This window comes from Malaclemys terrapin, chromosome 2 (genome assembly GCF_027887155.1).
Source record: "Malaclemys terrapin pileata isolate rMalTer1 chromosome 2, rMalTer1.hap1, whole genome shotgun sequence".
Classification (NCBI taxonomy): Eukaryota; Metazoa; Chordata; order Testudines; family Emydidae; genus Malaclemys; species Malaclemys terrapin.
Window position 1 is genome coordinate 63,622,412 of NC_071506.1, and position 14,917 is coordinate 63,637,328.

At 42.7% G+C, this 14,917-nt stretch overlaps 1 protein-coding gene across 7 annotated transcripts in view; it reads left to right on the plus strand.

The window, feature by feature from the left end:
- ASPH (aspartate beta-hydroxylase) overlaps positions 1-14,917 on the plus strand; it is a 201,373-nt gene that overhangs the window by 76,241 nt on the left and 110,215 nt on the right. For all 7 annotated transcript variants that reach the window (XM_054017214.1, XM_054017215.1, XM_054017216.1 and 4 more), the window contains 3 exons: positions 7,259-7,315; positions 9,419-9,463; positions 14,287-14,325. In XM_054017214.1, coding sequence (XP_053873189.1) covers positions 7,259-7,315; positions 9,419-9,463; positions 14,287-14,325 — 141 coding nt within the window. The remainder of the gene's footprint in view (positions 1-7,258; positions 7,316-9,418; positions 9,464-14,286; positions 14,326-14,917) is intronic.

Below are 14,917 nucleotides of genomic sequence, written 5' to 3' on the forward strand. Positions count from 1 at the left end.
CGGGGAAGATGAGGAAGGAGATGAGGAGGACGAGGCAGTCGACAGCGCTCACAACGCTGATTTCCCCGACAGCCAGGATCTCTTCATCACCCTTACAGAGATCCCCTACCAACCCTCCCCAGCCGTTACCCCGGACACAGAATCTGGGGAAGGATCAGCCAGTAAGTGTTGTAAAAATCTAAACATTTATTTGTAACAGAACAGGAATATTAACAATTTAAAAAATGGGTTTCTCATGATTAGTTTGATTAGCTTAACGGTTCAGTCATGGGCAGTGCAACTATTGAAAAAAAAATCTAGCAATGTCCGGTTTTGCATGATTGTCCTGCCCAAGCCGCTCTACTGGTTAGTCACTGCTACAGCAGCTACAGTAAAATGCGGTCTATATGTCCGGGGATGGAGCAGAAATCCTCCTGTGACATCTCGAGGAAGCTCTCCTGGAGGTAATTGGAAATCCGCTGCATTAGGTTCTTGGAGAGAGCGGCCTTATTGGGTCCTCCGTAGTAGGACACGTTGCCACGCCACGAGACTATCAAGTACTCTGGAATCATTGCTCTGCACAGCATGGCGGCATACGGCCCTGGTCTTTGCAGGCTTTCCCGGAGCATTCTCTCTTTCTCGCTGTCAGAGATCCTCATGAGGGTGATGTCGCTCATGATGACCTGCTTTGAATGAGGTAGGGGAATGTTAGTGTTGGGACTGCTTTGCCGTTCCTTTACAGAACTGTAACCGCTGGTTTGCAGCCACGCGGTGGAGGCGGGAGAGGGGCAGCCGAAAGGGATCGTTCCCGGGGACAGCCGCGAGGGTGTGGGACAGGAGCAGACTTCCTGCTTGCCGAATTGCTGGCAGCAGGGACCGACATTGATTTCAATGTGAAATGAGGCCATTGCTAATATTAAAGTTTTAAGCTGCCACAAGTCTACGGCTTACCATGTCTGCCTGCAACAGAAATTCCGTTCTCCTGAGAGGCTTCTCAAATGTGCTGTAGAAGACCCCAGGCACTGAATGCGAAGGCCGAGAATTCGACCTTGTGCTGAGTGCGCATGTGATAGGTGCTGTGCATGGTCTTGTTAACAGAGAAAGACTATGTTCTTTGTTCACAACTACATTTATCTTTCTGAGGAATTCACTCCCTTTTTCCCATTCCCACAGCCCCATCTGCGACTGTCTCACAACCTAGCCTGTCATCACACTCCCAGAGGCTAGCGCGGATTAGGCATAAGAAGAAGAGGACACGGGAGGACATGTTCTCGGAGCTTATAGCCTGCTCCAGAGCCCAGGCAGCACAGCAGACCCAGTGGCGGGAGAACTTGACCCGAATGCACCAAGCCAACATGGATCGGGAGGAGAGGTGGCGTCAGGAAGACCAGCAGGCGACTCAAACCCTGCTTGGACTAATGAGGGAGCAAACGGACACGCTCCGGCGCCTTGTGGATGTTCTGCAGGAACGGAGGCAGGAGGACAGAGCCCCGCTGCAGTCCATCTCTAACCGCCCTCCCCCGCCACCAAGTCCCATACTCCCCTCACCCAAAGTGCACAGAAGGAGAGGCGGCAGAGTCCCTGCTAACTCTCACTCCACCCCTGCAGAGAGCTCGAGCAGCAGAAAGCTCTCATTCCCCAAAATTTGACAAGTTCTTTCCTTCCCGCCTGACACAAGCCCCCGTCCAAGTTTCACTTTCCCAGTTCCATGTTTGGTTGATAATAAAAAATACGTTTCTGTTAACTACTGTTTCCATCATGTTCTTTTGCAGGAGGGGGGGATAGGGGGTTGGTAATTCGACAGGACAGTCACCTTTGGCAGGGTATATAGTCGGGGGCAGGCACAGCAGCAGGGCACATACATAGTGCAGTGATGCAGTGACTAGTTACCCTGGTTAGTCTGGGAGGTTGTTTTCATGTTATGTGGTGGGGGGTGGGTTGCTCTGTGACTTTGTGGCAGGGGAGGGCAGTTACAGATCTTAAGCGGCGGTCCTTAGGCAGGATCACAGAGCCACACAGCAGGGGATCTGTAACCGTCCTCCCCCTGCCACAAAGTCACATAGACCCCCCCATACACACAGTCCCTATCAGGAGGGGTGACAGGCTCCGTTGAAACAACCATCCCACCGCAGCGGAGCCTGTCAATCCTTGAGTTTAGAAGCTGCATTCGCGCCACTACAGTACACCCGCTCCGCACCACAGTCTGCGTCCCAGTTTTAAAAAATTCCCGCGAATACAGTATTAAAGAAAACGGTGTGCTTTAACAAAGTAGAACTATTTTTATTTTGAAATGTGTGTTGGAAGTGGGGTGAAGGGGGTATGTAACTGGATAGGATAGTCAACATTAACTGGGCAAAGAAATGGGGGCAGGTTTAGCTTCTCAATACACAAACTTTAAAGTCACAGGTTACCCTGCTCACTCAGGAACTTTGCTTTCAAAGCCTCCCGGATGCACAGCGCTTCCCGCTGGTCTCTTCTAATCGCCCGGCTGTCTGGCTGTGAGTAATCAGCAGCCAGGCTATTTTCCTCAACCTCCCACCCCGCCATAAAGGTCTCCCCCTTGCTCTCACAGAGATTGTGGAGCACACAGCAAGCTGCAATAACAATGGGGATATTGGTTTCGCTGAGATCACAGCGAGTCAGTAAGCTTCTCCATCTCCCCTTGAGACGGCCAAAAGCACACTCCACCACCATTCTGCACTTGCTCAGCCGGTAGTTGAAGAGTTCTTTTTCAGTGTCCAGGGTGCCAGTATAGGGCTTCATGAGCCAGGGCATTAGCGGGTAGGCTGGGTCCCCGAGGATGACTATAGGCATCTCCACATCCCCAAGAGTTATTTTGTGGTCCGGGAAGTAAATACCTTGCTGCAGCCGTCTAAACAGACCAGAGTTCCTGAAAACACGAGCGTCATGAACCTTGCCCGGCCATCCCACGTAGATGTTGGTAAAACGTCCCCTGTGGTCCACCAGTGCTTGCAGCACCATGGAAAAGTAGCCCTTTCTGTTAATGTACTGGCTGGCCTGGTGTTCCGGTGCCAGGATAGGGATGTGAGTTCCATCTATGGCCCCACCGCAGTTTGGGAATCCCATCGCTGCGAAGCCATCTATGATCGCCTCCACGTTTCCCAGGGTGACTACCTTTGGCAGCAGTACATCAACGATTGCCTTGGCTACTTGCATCACAACAACCCCCACGGTAGATTTGCCCACCCCAAACTGGTTCGCGACTGACCGGTAGCTGTCTGGCGTTGCAAGCTTCCACAGGGCTATGGCCACTCGCTTCTGGACAGTCAGGGCTGCTCGCATCCGGGTGTCATTGCGCTTCAGGGCAGGGGACAGCAACTCACAAAGTTCCAGGAAAGTTCCCTTCCGCATGCGAAAGTTTCGCAGCCACTGGGATTCATCCCAGACCTGCAGCACTATGCGGTCCCACCACTCAGTGCTTGTTTCCCGTGCCCAGAATCTCCTTTCGACGGCATCAACATGACCCATTGCCACCGTGATGTTCTCGGCGCTGGGTCCCCTGCTTTCTGAGAGGTCTGTGCTACTCTCAGACTTCAGGCCATCACCGCGTTGACGTAGCCTCCTCGCCTGACTTTTCTGCATCTGCCTCAGGGAAAGGTGTATGATAAGTTGCGAGGCGTTGAGAGCGGCCACAACTGCAGTGATGGTTGCAGCAGGCTCCATGCTCGCAGTGCTGTGGCGTCCGCGCTGTCACTGACTAGAAAAGTGCGCGAACTGATTTCCCGCCGGCGCTTTCAGGGAGGGAGGGCGGGAGTGATGGACGGATGACGACAGTTACCCAAAAGCACCCTGGACACCTTTTTTTTACCCAGAAGGCATTTGCGGCTCCACCCAGAATTCCAATGGGCAGCGGGGACTCCGGGAACTGTGGGATAGCTGACCACAGTGCACCACTTCCAATGTCGACGCTTTCCCCGTTAGTGTGGACTCACAAAGTCGAATTACTGTCCTTAGTGTGGACACACACGTTCGACTTTGCAATATCGATTCCAAAAATTCGATTTAAGTAAAATCGAACTACTCTCGTAGTGTAGACAAGGCCTAAGCAATGCTGACCTTGACCTCAAAAAATACAGCCAAGAATTGTGGTGTCCTGCCATTTAATTGACTGTTCTTAATGGTATAATGAAAACACCCCTCCCCCGTTTCTGTGGTCTATCATAGATTAATGTATAATTTCCCAGAATCTTGTTTCCCTATTCTTGAACAAAGATGTACGAGACAACAGACCAATGCTGACTTGATTTTTTTCTATTGTTTAGGTGTAGTGGTTCTCTATGTACACCTTTACCCCGATGTAACGGTGTCCTCGGGAGCCAAAAAATCTTACTGCGTTATAGGTGAAACCACGTTATATTGAACTTGCTTTGATCCACCAGTGTGCGCAGCCCCGCCCCCTCGGAGCACTGCTTTACCGTTTTATATCCAAATTCGTATTACATTGGGTCACGTTATATCGGAGTAGAGACATATGTTGATAGACATGTGTTGATCGACAAGGGCGGTGATAGAATTTGTAAGTGAGCTGAAAATGGGAAGATTTTATTATGATATGGGCATCCTTATATGAAGATGAGCAGAAGTTTAGAATCTGCTGGTATATCAAACATTTTTTTTCTCTTCTTGTTCTTACCGTGAACCTGCACTTGAAATTTAGGCCCTATGCCTACATATGGAACTTTCTGTTGAATGACTGCATTAATGGAACTAACATAATGAAAGTCTACTTCTATGGATAATTTACATTATCTGATAAAAATATGACCATGTAGATCATTTTTGTAATTATGTAACAGTGATGGCAACAAATCTTGTACAATGTATGCCATCTAAGGTGTCAATGGAAAAGTTATGGTTTGCTGAGTGGGATCACCCTAGTTGCATGCATGCGTTATTTTTGTATCCGGAGTTATGAATATTGACTGTGTACCTGCATTTCCAATGTTTGCTTCTGGATAACACCCACAAGGTATTTAAATCCAGTCTAGCCAGCATATTGGGAAGGGAATATTTGAGTTGACATCAGTGAACACAGTAGGACATGGAAGAAACCTGTCTTCACTAGATGAACATTCTTGTGGACATTCTAGCTAGAATATGGGTAATGGCCCCTGCTATGACTCATAGAAGCATGCAAGGGCATGTGACTAGACCATGTGGTACTGAACTCCATTTTGTGCCTATATTTTCCCCCAAACTAAGACTGAGAGCTTTCCCTCCACATGCCAGAAGCTATAAAAGGCCCTGGAAGCATCTCAGTTTTGCCTCTTTCCTGCTCTGATCTCTGGATTATGAACTTACACTAATGGGAGCATTCTAACCAATGATTTGGAAGCACCCAGCGACTTAATAAGCCAGCAGTTTATTCCATCGCTGCTCCAAACCTGGTACAGTAACTTCTCGCTTAACATTGTAGTTATGTTCCTGAAAAATGCTACTTTAAGAGAAACGATGTTAAGTGAATCCAATTTCCTCATAAGAATTAATGTAAATGGCGGCGGAGGGGTTAGGTTCCAAGAAAAAATGTTTTTGCTAGACAAAAGACTATTTTATATGTGTATAAACAATTTAATACTTTACACAGCAATGATGATTGTGAAGCTCCGTTGAGATGGTGAAGTAAGGGTGGGATATTTCCCAGGGAATGCCTTACTGTTAAATGATGAACTAGCACTCGGCTGAGCCCTCAAGGGTTAACACATTGTTAATGTAGTCTCTCACTCTATAAGGCAGCACGAATGGAGGGAGGGGAGACAGCGTGGCAGAGAGAGACAGACACACACCATGTGTGAGAGAGAGAGACGTGCATTACCCCTTTAAGTACGCTGACCCCACTCTAAGTACATTGCCTTTTTAAGTAGATCAGCAAGTTGAGACAGCAGCTGCTGCCAGCAAGCTCCCTCCATCCTGAGCCCTGTCGTGTCCCCCTCCGCTCTGTGGAGATGAGGTACAGGGGGACGGGGAGACCCTGACAGTAGTACCCCTCTTCTCTCTTCCCCCTCCCCCCCCCCTTTGCACAGCAAGCAGGAGGCTTCCGGGAGCAGCTCCAAGGCAGAGGGCAGGAGCACATGGCAATGGGGGGAGAGACAGCTGAACTGATAGTTTGCTGGGTGGCTGCAGCACAGGGAGCTTAGGGGAGCTGATGGAGGGGCTGCTGGCCCACCCTGGTTCCAAGCCCCTAACAGGCTAGCTCCAACAGGCTGCTCTTTCTGCAAGTGGTAGACAAAGGCTGCTGCCAAACAACATTATAAGAGAGCATTGCGCAACTTTTAAGGAGCATGTTCTCTAATTGATCAGCAACATAACAACGAAGCAAGGTTAACCGGGCCGCCTTTAAGTGAGGAGTTACTCTACAAGAATTCAGCAATTATTGTATGTATTTTATTCCTTTAACCAGTTTTAACTCTCACCTTTTTCTTTCTCTTATAAATAAGCCTTTAGATATTAGATTGGCAACAGCATGATTATTGGGTAAGATCTGAGTTATATATTGATCTGGGTATGCGGCTGGTCCTTTGGGATCAGAAGAACCCTTTGAAATTGGTTTTAAATAACCACTCATCATTAAATCTACTGTCTGGGTGTTGAATCCAGATCTGGAATACCTAAGGAGGCTGCATTTCTGACTTCTTGTTAGCCAATGTGGTGAGACAGAAGTTTACTTTTGTTGCTAGTGTTGGTATATCTTATGGAAAAAAAACCATCAGTTTTGGGATGTCTGCCCTATTTCTCAGCAGTTTCTCCTGAATTTGGTATTCTCAGTTGTGATCCACTGAGGCACGGTGACGGCTTACATATGGAACTTGATATTGAGCGACAGTCATTAATGGAACTAACATCATGAAAGTCTACTTCTGTGGATAATTTTTTTTAATTCTCTTTTGCTTTATTACCCTTTTTTGTTTACCGATTTAAATCAACTAAATAAGGTAATAAAACTCATGATACATAAGACCTTAGTCGAAGAGCAATGCATTTACTTTTAGAATATCCAACCATAGGTCCCTTCCCTCCTCTTCTTAGTCTATCCGTGTGTGAAAAAAACATACGTTCTGTGTGGAATTTTACTATCAGACATGTATGAGTCCAACAACACTGATTCAGTTGCAGGGCCTTAGTTTGTTCATTCTCAGCCAGTTGTCCTTATGTACATGGAGAGGTTGGAGGTTATTTGCAGTGATTGAGAGCCAGAATATGGTCACCCATTAAAATATCAGAACATTAAATATGAAAAAACAGCAAATGTCTTACTTTACAGATCCATATGAATATTACATGGATTTAGAAGAGCCAGCATATGAGTCAAAAGTTCCAGGTTTGTAAACTATTAAAAAAACCCTCTTATTAAAAATTATTTGTATATGTTATATGGTATTCAGGTTTGTATTCTCAAGTAGTTTGGCATAATAAACCATTTTTGGTATACGTTAGTCTGTAATGAGGAATGGGCAAATCTGGGTGTGGTTTTGGTTTTGCAAAACAGCAGTTCTATTTAATTTTGGTAAGTGAAAAAAAAATTAGGCCACAATTGGTGAAATCTTTGCCTCATTGAAGTCTATGATAAAAGTTCCATTAACTTAAGTGAGGCCAGGATTTCACTCCATGTGTTTGAATTTTTTTAACCTGTAAGGAGTTTCCTGTGCTCACTTGTGACTCTTAAACTAAAGTAACTATAGATCCTTAGATTTTAAGGCCAGAGGGTACCATTATGATTATCTAGTTTGATCTGCATAATGCAAGCCATACAATTTCACCCGTAATTCCTGCAGCAAGCCAAATAACTTTGTTTAAACTAGCGCAGCCTTTTAAAATGACATCCAATCTTGATTTAAAGTCTCTAAGAAAATCCACCACATCCCTCGGTAAGTTGTTTCATTAGTTAATTACCATCACTGATTAAAATTTGAACCTTATTTCCTATTTGAATTCGTTTAGCTTCAGCTTGCAGCCATTGTTAAATTTAAGATCCCTCTGCTATAAGAAATCTTCTCCCCCCAGAGGTACCAACAGATTGTGATTGTTTCTCCTTAACCATCTCTTTGATAAGTTAAATAGACTGAGCTTCTTTAGTCTCCCACTATAAGGCGGGTTTTTCAGACCCCAAATCATTCTTGTAGCTCTTTTCTGAACCATTTCCAATTTGTCAGCATCCTTTTTAAAATGTGGAAACCAGGACATTGCATTACAATAATGGAACACAGGGACGTAGTATTCCAACTGATGCTGTATATGGAGGTAATATCACCTCTCTACTCCTAACCTATATTGCCCTCTTTATACATCCAAGGATTGTGCTAGCCCTCTTAGCCACAGCTTTGCATTGGGAGTTTGTGTTCAATTGGTTATACACCATGACCCCTAAATTCCTTTAGAGTTTCTGTTTTCCAGGATATACCCCCTCATTTTGTAAGTCTGACCCACGATTCATTGTTCCTCGGTGTATTCTCTTTTGCATTTGGCTATATTAAATGGTCAAGTGAGTCCAGTTTACTAGATAGTCCCAATCCCTTTATATTAATGACCTGTTCTTATTTACCACTTCAGCAATCTTTGTTTAATCTGCAAACTTTATTTGTAAAGGTTTTTTTTTTCTTCCAGGTCACTGATAGATAGCACTAGGACAAGAACAGATCCATGCCAGACTACACTAATAGTACCTGGAGTTGATGAATCCTATTTAGTTATTTTTCAAATGTCAGACAATTTTTAATCCATTCAGTATGTGCTACGTTGTTTTTGTTTAGTGCTATTTTTTAATCAGAATGCGATTTGACTTAGACTTCTGCAAGTCATGTAGTACTAAGTATATTGTGTCAACACAGTTATCTTTATCAACCAAACGTTATCTCATCTAAAAATATATATAGTTTACAAAACAATATCAAGTTCATAATTCTATCTTCCCTTTCATCTTGAAATAATTATTACCCTGTTTCTGAGACCCCAAGGAAAATGAAAAATAAGTTAGCACATGTTTTTTAAGATCATGTATGGTATACGTAGAAACATTATTTTGATTAAATGCAAAAATCTGTTTCCCTAATTTTTGGAATGCTATTTGCTTTATAGTTGTAAATACAACTCCCTAGGCCCCAATCCTGCAAATACACACGTGCTTCATTTGACTTATGGAAATAGTCCCACCAAAGTCAACAAGACTACTCACATGCTTAAAGTTAAGCACATGCACAAATGTTTCCAAGACTAGGGATTCCTATTGTAGCTTGTGGGATGTGTGGTTTTATAAAACAGTATTCAGTGCTCAAACATAAAGTTGCATGATTACAAATACTATTAGTATTTGGAATATAATTGGAGTGGAGCTAACTGTTTACTCACAGGGTATTTTGGTTACTGCTGTGTTGCTTGGCTATTTTATGACAGGTTAAACAAAGCAAGTAAATATCTTTCTTTTTAGATAACACTGAATTAGCACAGGAAGATGCTGTTGAACATCAGGGAGGTACTGTAAAAAAAATACTTTTTCCTTTTTATACCATGTGGTTAAAAAACTGCATTTCATTTGGGTATCGTGGGAGCGGTGTGCCTTTCTTCCTACAGTTTAAGGACTTCATCAACTTTTTGATGATGCCTTACATTTATATTATAGCTTCCATCCTGCAGGATTCCAAAGCGCTTTATAAACTTAACTTGTAAAACAATGCAGCTGCCCCAGTAATGGAGCCACATGAGTGGAACACTATCTTGCTCAGAACATGCATGTGTGAAAGACAGACACTAGAATGGATCTTAATACTGGGTAGGGGCAATAGCTACCCATTGCTAGGGCCCTACCAAATTCACAGCTGTGAAAAATGCACCATGGACTGTGAAATCTGCTCTCCCCTGTGAAATCTGGTCTTTTGTATACTATACAGATTTCACAGGGAGAGACCAGCGTTTCTCAAACTGGGGGTCCTGACCCAAAAGAGGGCTGCGAGGGGGGGTTGCAAGGTTATTGTAGCAGGGGCATGCTATTGCCACCCTTACTTCTTCACTCCCTTTAGAGCTGGGCGGCTGGAGAGTGATGGCTTCTGGACGAGAGCCCAGCTCTGAAGGCAGCAGCCCAGTAGTAAGGGTAGCAATATTATACTATGCCATCCTTATATCTGCGCTGCTGCTGGTGGCAGTGCTGCCTTCCGAGCTGGACTCCTGGCCAGCAGCTGCCACCGGCAGCAGCAGCGCAGAAGTAAGGGTGGCAATGCCCCAACCCACCTACAATAATTTTACAACCCCCACCCCCACCACTATCCTCTTTTGGGTCAGGACCCCTACAGTTACAATGTCGTGACATTTCAGTTTTAAATATCTGCAATCATGAAATGTATGATTTTTAAAATCCCATGACTGTGAAATTGACCAAAATGTAATGTGGATTTGGTAGGGCCCAACCCATTACTTACCAGGCATCCAACTAGATCCAGTGTGAGGTTTCCGGTCTCTCTCCAAATAGCCAGTAACTCAGAATTCAACTCATTTCTGAATTCTTTGATCCTTGGTACCCTCTACCCTTCGCAGGGCTCTTGGTCTGCCAAGATGTTAGGCCTCCCCTTATGGGCACAAGGCCCACCAGCTAAAATAAACATTCCTATATTTTTTTTCAGTATTAGGCTCCTGAATCTTAGGGTATGTCTATACTTACCTCTGGGTTCGGCGGTAAGCAATCGATCTTCTGGGATCGATTTATCACGTCTTGTCTAGACGCGATAAATCAATCCCGGAAGTGCTCGCTGTCGACACCGGTACTCCTGCTCCGTGAGAGGAGTACGTGGAGTCGACGGGAGAGCCTGCCTGCCGCGTGTGGACCCGCGGTAAGTACCTTGTAGTTCGAACTAAGATAAGCAACTTCAGCTCCGTGAATAACGTAGCTGAAGTCGAAGTATCTTAGTTTGAACTAGGGGGTCAGTGTGGATCAGCCCTTAGTTGTCTTCCGTGTTTTCTCAGGTCTCCAGCCTAGGATGTCTTTTACTCTGCTTTATCGGTGAACAGACTCCTGGTCAGTTATCACACAGCTTCCAGCATGTAACTTGATCCCAGCTACACTGTGTTGAGTGCCACTAGCTACCCACTTATGAATTACCCTGCAGAAGAACACCAGCAGATTCTCTAGTCCCAGACTTTCTCCCAGAAATGTGCATCTTGTATTGCCCTGCACTCTACTGGATAATGCAAACTCAGAGAAAGTGTGTCATTTCATCAGTGGAAAATGACATGCACCAGTTTTGTTATCCTATATGGAGTTTCCCACATACTTTATCTGACCAGTGTGTTTGGATTAAAACAGTGAAATAAGTTTATTAACTACAGAAAGAAAAGAGATTTTTAAGTGACTGCAAGTAATGAGGCATAAAAGTCAGGATTGGTTACATAAGAAATAAAAGATAAACTGCAACTGACATTTAATTTAACAAACTAAAATGAATCCAAAGCAAATATCTTTCTCACCAGATGCTTTGCAGTCCACTGGCTGAGATTTTTTTCAGCCAGGACTTCCCTCACCCTCCCAGCTCAGTTCTTTGAGTCATTGATGTTATAAGCAGAAATGAAGGAGGAGAAGTGAGGTCAAGTGTTCTTCTCCCCTCTTTATTATTCAATTTCTTGTGCTAGAAACATCATTGCTAAGCCATGGTGAGAAACAGTCCCTTGTGGGTGTGAGGTTTGAACCATCCTTGTGATGAAATGCAAATTTCTTGTCCATGCCTTCCTGCTGCCAGAGAATGACCAACTAACCAGGTGGTAGTCCGTTAACACCTGGCTGGGGTGCCAATGTATTTTAGTCTCTGAAAACTGGTTTGGGCTTGCTTTTCTAATTTGGAATATGTTACAGCAATGTTATACAGTAAAATATTATAACGTTACATACAATATTGATTCACACATTTTACCAGGACAGTAATGTTCAGTAGATTTGAGTTTTCAAATGATACCCCACAAGGCGTATTTTGTACAACATTTTATCATCTTAAAAAAATGGTCAACGTGGGATACAGGCTGTCACAGGATGTTTAAGTGCTATGGGATAATCAATGATCAAATCCAAAACAGCAGAATGTCCCATTACATCATGCTGTAAATAGAAATGACTGAGTGCTGCCATTGTAAATTGATGTCATTTTTTTGGAGTATAGTTGGTGAATTTCACAGGAAAATCTAGCTACTGACTCAACCTGAACCTTCCTATCTTGTGGGAACTTATTTTTAAATTTGTCTTTTGATGCAGGAAAGTTTTCAGAATCCTGTTGGGGGTGGGGGAAGCTCTACCTGAATTGAACTTTTTTGTCTTAATTTTAAATATATCACTAACTTATCATTCAAACAAATAACTTGGTATATTCGTTAGATAACTTTTAATATTTAACCTATTCATGTTATCTCTAAATTCTGTGACTTTAATACTTTAACAGAAGATACAGTGCACCAAGACTGATGAACATTTTTAACTATTGTCTTTAATGAATATATCGATCTTGATTACATTTTAATTGTCCTGATACTTTAATATTTCACTTTCTTTCTTTTTTTGTGAAACTAGACCCTATTTTCACCTCCCTTCCTTTTTTTTATCAATAGGAGAGCTAGGAAAACATAACATAAATAGATTAATCTAGATGCTCAGAAGTGAAGCACATATTTGTAACAATGAAATTACAAAAAAGAGGGATGCTAACTTTCAGATTTTGATTATGAATATTAATACAAAAAGTAAAGCAATACATTGGTAGTTTTCAATTGCTTTCAAGTAGTAACAGTGTATTAAAAAACAGAAACCAACTTTTTGAACAGTATTTGGTTATGAAATGATCAAAGACCCAAACCCCTGGGTCTTTGGACAATGGAAAAATCAGTCAGGTTCTTAAAAGAAGGATTTTATTATAAAGAAAAGGTAAAAATCATCTTTGTAAAATCAGGATGGAAAATAACTAACTTTACAGGGTAATCAGATTCAAAGAGCCCAGAGGAACCCTCTCTAGCTTTAGTTTCAAAGTTCCAAACAAAACAGGGATAAACCTCCCTCTAGCAAAGGGAACATTCACAAGTTGAGAAAACAAAGATAAACTAATACGCCTTGCCTGGCTGTTACTTACAAGTTTGAAATATGAGAGACTTGTTCAGAAAGATTTGGAGAACATGGATTGATGTCCGGTCCCTCTTAATCCCAAGAGCGAACACCACCAAAACAAAGAGCACAAACAAAAGCCTCCCTCCCCACCCCCACCCCATTTGAAAGTATCTTGTCCCCTTATTGGTCCTTTGGGTCAGGTGTCAGCCAGGTTACCTGAGCTTCTTAACTCTTTACAGGTAAAAGGATTTTGGTGCCTCTGGCCAGGAGGGATTTTATGGTGTTGTACACAGGAGGGTTGTTACCCTTGCCTTTATAGTTATGACACAAACATTTAAGTGCTAAGTGAGTTTAGGCTCCTGCAGGGTCCCAGGGATAGCTGAGCGGGGATTTTTGAATCCTATTGGTGCCTGATTCTGGGATTTAGGCACCTGAAGTGGCAGTTAGGCACAAGTCCTTTTGTGAATCTTATTTTAAAAATAGAATACCACAAACTATTTAGAACAACATGTTAATGTGTTTGCATTTAAATTGAGCTTTTCTTTTAGTACTTACTGACATTGCATACATTTGATATAAAACTCAGTGTCCATTTAATGTACTGCATACCTTTCCAAACTTTTAGAATTCACATCAGCAACACGTTAAACCTCCGTATAATAAATAGCTAATTCTTAAAGTTCTAATTGCCATTACCCAACAGCAAAATAATAATAAAGCCTTTTAGTCAATTAGCCTCTTTCCTGTCCAAAGACTTGAAAGGAAAAATAGCCATTGAGTTATGTATAAAGGTAGCAAATTTGACTTGACCAAATAATTGTATAAAACTATCCTGCATATCAATGATAATTGTCCTGAGGATTTATCTCTGCTTGGGTCAATGTGCTGAAATCTAACTTTTTGATCTCATCTGGTTGAATGGAAAAATACTTTTTGAACTTTCACTTGACTAAATTTTTTTAATGAGACATTTATGGATCCAGTTATATAGTTGTTCCAGGTGTGGAATTTCCATTGACTTCAATAAAGGCTCTGTGTGTATGTGGAGCTGCTGCACAGTCAGGCCCCAAAACTTTACTGGGAAAAGTCACTTGAATGCGCTGCATTGACTAGATGAGCTAATTTCCAACTCTAACACCTACACTTAGCAAATGTGTTACATTTTATGATGCTTTGTTAAATCAGACCCCAGAACTTTTGGTTAATATTCATTCTTTTTTTTTTAGAACCAAATTATGGAGAAGGGACTGACACTCAAGATACAGGTAGAGATCTAATACTGCTATGTTGGACGTAGAAAGATATTACGGTTCTTAAACAAATGTCATTAAGGTGGAGTTAAAGCTGCAAATCAATACCAATTAAATCAAACATTATAATATCTTAGTTTTTTAAAGCGTAATTGAGCATTAGATAATTGTTAGTTAATGCTCCCCAAACAACCTTAATTTCAGCCTACAATCCAGCTATATTACAGTGTGGAATCTGGGTCATGTCAGAGAGTTACAAATATCTTATGTGGCCTATTCAGTCAGAATGTATTTTGGGTGGTGGAAAAGATGGATTATGCTCTTCAGCTAATGGTGGTTATAATGAGATGTTAGTTTTGAACAATATTTTGAGGATTATCACCTCCACATATACGTTTTTTTTTTTTTTTTTTTAGAGAATATCCTCAAAGGATTCTCACCCTTGAGGTCTGACCCAGTAAGACACAGGTTGGGAACTTCTTTAGCTCAAAGCTTTTTGGGAGGGCTCCCTCAGACAGTTATGATGTGATAGTTTAGCATTGCTCCCCTCCACCTACTGGTTGTGTGCTGCCCATTGCCACTACCGTAGCCCTAAAACCTTCCAGGC